Source organism: Vigna unguiculata, chromosome 11 (genome assembly GCF_037176805.1).
Source record: "Vigna unguiculata cultivar grain cowpea cultivar isolate G323 ecotype 2 chromosome 11, ASM3717680v1, whole genome shotgun sequence".
Lineage (NCBI taxonomy): Eukaryota > Viridiplantae > Streptophyta > Magnoliopsida > Fabales > Fabaceae > Vigna > Vigna unguiculata.
The window spans coordinates 25,116,627-25,124,280 of NC_140802.1; the positions used below are offsets into that span (position 1 = coordinate 25,116,627).

The 7,654-nt window shown below is 29.8% G+C and overlaps 1 protein-coding gene across 1 annotated transcript; it reads right to left on the reverse strand.

Moving 5' to 3' along the window:
- Positions 1-2,707: 2,707 nt before the first annotated feature.
- Positions 2,708-7,327, reverse strand: LOC146881643 (uncharacterized). The gene is made up of 7 exons (XM_085669276.1): positions 7,253-7,327; positions 6,449-6,587; positions 4,570-4,650; positions 4,215-4,343; positions 3,214-4,042; positions 2,851-3,110; positions 2,708-2,781 (listed from the first exon to the last, which is right to left on the reverse strand). Exons 1-7 carry the CDS (start codon positions 7,325-7,327, stop codon positions 2,708-2,710), a joined length of 1,587 nt encoding a protein of 528 aa, XP_085525402.1.
- Between the last annotated feature and the right edge of the window lie 327 nt (positions 7,328-7,654).

The window sequence follows — 7,654 nt, forward strand, 5'->3', positions numbered from 1 at the left end:
TAACTTTTTTACAAAACATATGATAACCCTATACTTAAGAGATGCAAGAAGACATGAGCCTTACCAAAAATCGAATATGATGACCAAGTCATTATCCACCCTAGATTTAAAGTCATTATCTACCCTAGATTTAGAATAAGAAGTCCATAAAGACTAACATCATAACCTCAAGATATTTCAAACCATTGTTCACCCTAAATACAATACAAAATCATTTACGTCTTAACTCGATTATATGATGATTGAAATGAGAATTTTTAACCATTAACTTTATTTTGCCTAGTTGCAAACATGAATCCCACCATGTGTAATGTTGGAGAGCTTTATGGTACAATTGAGAAGCCCAGTTGTGTACGATTGGTGGTCTAATTTGGTTGAGCTTAATGGATTGTTGTGTAAAATTTAGGCCGAATGGCAGGAGTTGGTGGGGTACCCCTAAAAATGGTACGGGTAACCTTAAGCTAAAGCCATTATTAACATGGTTCAATACCCAAAGAGAGAAAAGAAAAAAAAGTTTCTGATCCTTTATGTATCCCCTAGCTATCCTAGTCATTCAAAACTCAATTAAAACTTGATAGCACGCATGCATGTGAAGTCTCTTAAATGTGATAATGCTCAAGGGTAGAGTGTCACGATAATGACCCTAACACTTACTATATTTGTTAATAAAAAATAAGAAATTATAAAACCTTTGTATGTACAATGTACTATATAGATACAAAACACCGAAAATGAGACATCAATAATTTAGTCATATGAAAAGTTGCATTTTGCTTTCCATTTTATATTACATGCTAAACAGTTATATCAATGGAAAAATTTCATCTGCTTCATCATCACCCAAATTTACAAAAGGTAAAACAACAACTTCAATATTTTTCTATGATTCTATTTTTTTTGTGGTGAAAAAAGAAACAACAAGCCAAGGAATAGAAGATGGTCTTAATTTCAGGCAAAGAGATTTGAGAGTCATATTGAGAATATGCATAAAAAATATTAATTAAAGAAAAGCAATAGGCTTTATATTGATATATGTATACAGTGAACCTTACTTTATTTTGCTGACGAAGTAGCCAACAATGATAAAGATGGGAAGCAATTATATGTACAACAATTAACTTGATGATTTAAACTGTAACGAAGTATGATGTAAACTAAACGATGACCACTGATAGGACATGAAGTCACAACAATTATTAGGCACTAGATGATTGATAGAATTGAAAACATTGTGTAACTTGTATTTTTGGGGCTATGTCTGCATGTTTGATTACAAGGTGCCACTGGTTAATATATAATCAATATAGTTTTACTAAATCAAATTGTTGAATTCCTAAATTATATATTTATTTTTGTTAGTTTAGTGATTAAAACCGGTAGCATAGGCTAATATTTTAGGTCTATTTACTTGTGATTTTTAGGGTTAGTTTTGTGTATTTCTTGTAACATTTTATACACACTCAATATAATATACAATCTCTTTCTTTTTATTTGTCTTTGTTTTCTACATGGTATCAAGAGCCCCAAAAGAATCATGATTGAGAAGAGATTCTTGCAGTAGTTCCTCTTTTTGAAACCCAAAGCCATAAGTCCTAAGCCCTAATCCCTAAGCCTTAAGCCTCTTTCATAATTTTTCAGGTTTATCCTTATCACAATTTTGTTTTATACTTTGAGGCATTTTTGGAGGTTTTGAACCATGTTCTTTATGTCATTTTAAGGTATTTGCAATCCTATAATATTGGGTTTGTATTATGTTTTATTCGTTGCTTCCGTTGTGGATCGCATTTCAGTATTGTATTTGATTTGTTATGGCGACTTGTAAAGATGATTCTCTTCAAACTATTAGTGTGCAATTGGATGGTAAAAATAATTCCTATTGAAGTTATTTTATGAAAAACTTTCTTTGTGGAAAGTTCATGTGGGGTTATATTTCAGGTGTTAAGGCAAAATTGATTTAAAGTCGATGAGTATGTTACTGTTTTAAAGGTTTGGGAAGTTAATAACTCTAAAATTATCACTTGGGTCAATAATTCAATCACACACTCAATTGATGCTTAATTGGCAAAATATGATACTACAAACGAGGTATGCAATCACTTATCTTGATTGTATACACAATCTAATTTTGTCAAACAATATCAACTTGAGATACATATTCAAGCATTGAAACAAAATGACATGAGCATCCAGAATTTTAATTCTATCATGACAACCCTATGGGATCAACTTGCCTTGACTGAGCCTGCAGACTTAAGTGCTTTTGCATAGTATATTACTCATAGGAAATCACAACATGTTTGGTTCAATTTCTTATGGCCTTGCGCATTGATTTTGAAAGTTTGTGTGGTTCAATTTTACATCGTAGCCTTCTACCATGTATTGATGATGTTGTTAATGAATTATTAGCAGATGAAATAAGACTTGTTTCCCAACCGTTGGCCAACATAGCATTACAATCTCAAGGTGTAACATCTCGACCGAATATTCCTAATTTAAATAATTAGAATATGGATATAATTATAAAATCGCATTTATGATAATTCCTTTTTCCAAAACGTGGGAAAATTTAAAACTTTATTTCAACGCGTCAATTATAAAATTCATACGGCGTTCAATTATTACAAAGATTAATTATTCATAATATTCATTACAAAATAGTTCATGAAGAAAACTAGTAAAAACACCCATATCTGGCCCCACTTTGAATCTAAGCATCCACGTGCTCACCTGCATCCACATCTACTCCCATGTAACAAGTTACATGCTCTTGAATTTGAAAATCTACAAAATAGAATATGTAATTAATACCTAATTATGGAAAAAACAGTGTAGATTAATTCAATTTAGTACCTGGTATGTTCAAGTCTTTTCTTTTTTGATATAGGATAGCATCTGCAAGTAAAGTCCAAGTTGCATCCCAAACAACATTTGGCTTAGACATTGTATTCATGATTAACAAAGGAACAAATAACCTTCTAAGTTGATTTCCAGATGCAAGATGGCTAGCCTCTTTAATGGCATCAATGAATTCTTTGTCATCTGCCAATAATCCTAATTCTTGGCAAGCCTCTTGGTATGTGGAGAATGTTTTACCATTAATTATCTTTATACTATCATGATCAATACAACCTTTTTGTTTTGTTAGTAAGATTCTCATGTAGTAGCATTCACCTGATCCTGGAGGAACATATGTTTGTCGACCAATACTATAACCTTGCTTTCTTGGTTTCCATTGTTTTTGTTGAGACATCCAAACAAACTTTGTTAGCTTCCTCAAATTTTTTGTTAGCTTCAAACCAAGCTAAGAACATGGTGTTCATATTCTCATTCCTATGCAATACATCATCAATTCGATCATCATCTGTAAACAAAACTAGTTGTTGATCTTGTAAGTGAAAAGTTAAACGTTGAACAGCTGGCCACCTATGATGGATATCAAAGCCAAAAATTCGCCAAACTGCTTCACATGCAGATAAATATCTACAATCATAGTATCTTTTTATCTCATCAACAATACACATCTCTGTAGATTCATTCTCTTTGTCTGTAATTTTAATTGTTGCTCTATCAGGACCTTTGTTGACATATTTGAACAAATACTTGATTGAGTTGGATTTGTTGCAATATTCTGTATTAACATGAGCTTGATAACGCATTAAGAGAAGAGGACTATACGGCACCACATTTGCATTACCTAATTTATGTCCATTTTTCAAGACAAATAAACCATCATCTCTATGTCTATATACAGGATATCCATCTTCATCAATTGTAGTTGAATGTCTAAATTTTTTATGAAAAAATTTAGAACACCGACCTTCTTTCATACATGGCGAGTTGAATCTAGCGGCTCCACAAGGACCATGTATCATATATGTTTGAACAACCTTTGAAAGTTTAGGATAGAGATCTGGATGAGGAAGTTCAACAGAGATCACTTGATCTATATGCTTTGCATTTTCTAACTTGTTTGAGTCACTCAACCATAGTAATATATGAGCATGTGGCAGATCTCTCTTTTGAAATTCAACTGTATACATACCTAAATTTGTAAAATAATTATTAGAGAAAATAATTGCCAGTAAGAAATTTCCATTTAAAGATGAAACAAATTGATTATGAAATGCAGTTAAAAAAATAATGAGACTGATAAGTTTGTAGTGCTAGCATTTATACTGAATTTGAATGAAAATTAAATTAAATAACAAACTTACCATAATATGTCAACTCGGAAAGTGGCTTTCTATTTGTAGATTGAATTCTTTTATTCTGCACGTGTGTATCTTCATTGAGAGATAAGTAGGTTTTGATAGTTGCATCTAGCGTAACATTTTCTTTCCAAACTGGTAGAATAGTTAAAAAGTCAAATGAGAAAAGAATAGATGTAAACTATGCAACACAAATAATAGACATATAGAAAACTATCACACTGAAAGTTTTTACAAAATACAGATTTGTGTTAGTGCATTGATATCAATATTTGTGAATGAAATGAAAAACAGATTGACAACAATGAATGCATTAATAAATTTGTTGGATGAAATGTATAGTTAATGAAAAAATTATTACCACAATTTCTTAACTGAGAAAGAGGTGTAATATTTGGAAAAGGAAATGCTTCACTTGGACTGGATTTGTCCTCATTTGTTACTGCAATCAAAAGAACAAAAAAAAAACATACATGAAGTAAGATTAGTATTTACATCTTTGTTTTTACGTATGAGTGTAGAATTAATTGAATTAGATGAGAAACGAATGAAATGAGCTAGAAAAAAAGGAAGAAACTTAAAAATGCAATGTGAGAAACATAAAATTATTTAACCTGTGGACTTCATCAAGGTATTGGAAAAATTTTGTGAGACAATGTTCTTCCTTTTTCTTCTTCCATTTGTTGAATCCATTTTGTTGTGATAATGTTCAAAATGTGCAGAAGTTATGCATTGTATTGTGGTATTATGCTGTTTTACAAATTCAGAACATGTTGGAAATAAAATAAGATTAAGATTTAAAATTAATAATAGAAAACTAATAACAAAACCAATTAACAATGCACTGTGAAGAAAGTAAAGTAGAGAGCAAGAAAAAACCTATTAATAGATGTAGGCACATTTTTAGTATTCCACCAACATTCTTCCTGATTCAGGTACTATTAGTACAAACTTTTGACAAAAAAGAACAAACATTTCATTGATATGGAAATATCAGAATTGAACAAATAACTCAATATTTGGAAAAACGTACCTTTTCAAAAAGATTTGATCTGCAATGTCCAAATTGATGATTTGCAAACAATGCAAAGCCTCATTTCAGAATGTGCATATGTGCTATATGTCCTTTTTTGACAAGCACAAAAGTACTATTGTTTGTAATAGTCAACCCTTAAAGTAAACATTTGTTTCTACATTGAGTGTAACATGCAACTACTAAACAAAGGGCAAAATAAAATAATTTATTGTTTTGAATTTTAGAAATCAAAATAAATTCTAAGAAATTAAATTTAAATTAAAAAACTTGTAAGAGAGTTCAAACTGAAATGGGTTTTAATGTTTTCATGGTTACTATATTACTAAAAAACAATTAAAATAAATTTTGCAACAAATATTAAAATAATTTTTGTAAAGAAATTAATAAAATTTTTTGCAAATTATATTCAGGTCCAATTATTAGTATTGCAAAATATAAAATTGACTTCTTTATTATTAATTCAAACCTTTTTTTAAGAAAATCAATCAAATCTTTTAACATATTTGAATTCTTATCATAATCATTTTCAATTATTTCTAGTATCCGAATTGAAAAATTATTTTAGAAAATCATTACTTTCAAAGTTCTTCAAAAAAACCATACATAATATAAAAAGTAAACTAAAAAAGAAAAGTGCAATATTAAAAACTACATTCTTTCTGGACGTAGACTTTGATCTTCTTCTTTTTCATTTCTTTGTTAGGTAGAAACACAAGAATATCTCCTTCTTCCAAACGATTGAATGTGCAGAAGTCCTTCCATCCCTTCCCAATCTTACTTGACTTCTTAGGTGTATTATGGAGCAGAAGCTTACATTGAACAATGAAAGTGTTGTGACGTCCCTGCAATTCCAACCTCCTCAATCTATGTTTACGAACGTAATCTGCAAAGTCAGATTGTAGGTCCTGAAAAAAGAACAAAATAAGAGCACAAATAAAAATATATAAAGAAAATAAAATTTAGAACCAAAATAATAAAATGAAAAGTTCATCAGATGGTTGGCTTTGCATTGAGATTTTGTCAATTTCACTCTAAACAGATGTTTTTTTCGCAACCGAATTAGGTTTGAAAGAAATTTTGCACCAGTCGATATTATAAACATGTTGGAGAATACAGTGATGTGGAAGGTTGAATTGGCAACATATCTAAATACAATTTGATGGATATGTTCCAATTTATAAAAAAACTCTTAGGCTATACCAACCATCCGTGAGAACGGGATGATTCACATCCATATTAAAAGTTAATTGATGTTGATTCCCTTCAATATCTTCCAACTGCCAAACCGGTCCTAATTCCTCACCAAAAATAGCAAAAAATATTGGATCAACATGTCCGAACTCCTAATGAGACAAAAAACAGATAGAAAGGTCAAAAAGATGAATAAGACAAATATGAAACTGATGATGAAAGCATAAATATTAAAATCCAAGAATAAAAACATGCATGGGTGTGTAAACAAAAAAATAAGAGACAGACGAAAAATTTATAAAAACAAAAAACAGAAAAGTAGTGAATTTGAATGCTTAATGAAAAAAGTTGAGATCTTTAGAAGAAATAAATACTAAGTCAGAGTTCAAACAAAGTAAAAATATAAGTTGTGTTATGAAAGACAAAAAAGGTCGACATACATGAAAAATGCATCAAAAACAGAATATTTAACGGATTTCAACGATTATTGAACAAAGATGACATTTTGATAACCAAAAAACAAATGAAGTAAGATTTGGAGAAGAAGTAAAAAAATTGAATAGATGATGAAGGAAAATATAGTTTAACATACATGAAGCATGGAAAACAAACAGAAAAAAAGGACCTTTGAACGATTATTGCACAAAGTTTGAATTTTTAGAAAGAAAATCGAGAATAAGTAATATTGTGTAAAAAGTGAAAAAAGAAATACATGCTTTTGAACCATTAAGATGGATGAAGAAGCAATGTGGTACGTTTAAACTTAAAAAAAACAGCAAAGCACATACTTTTTCAAGTTTTTGTGAAGTAAACGTACCTGATTATGAACAAAATGATACGTAGTGAACCTTCCTAAAGTTTTTCTAGCAGTGACACTCAAAGAGGAATCCATGGAAGCAAGTGTAGGGGAGTGACCTTTCTTTTTCAGTGATTTTGTGAAAAACATAAAACTTGATAGTAAATAAGGTAAACAGACGGTTATATAGATATGAAAAGACTTGTAATTAAAGAGAAATTAAGGAAGGGTTTTTGAAAATACAATCATATTTAATAATATTTTTAAATTAATTTTGAGAAAGTAAAAATAACTCTCAAAATTTTTTAAAGAAATATACATTTTTTTAATAAATAAAAACAAAAGGTATACATAGATAAAAATTTAATGACTTTGATGTAGCTAGCATCATAATGTAGTTGACATTAAAAATAATATCAACAC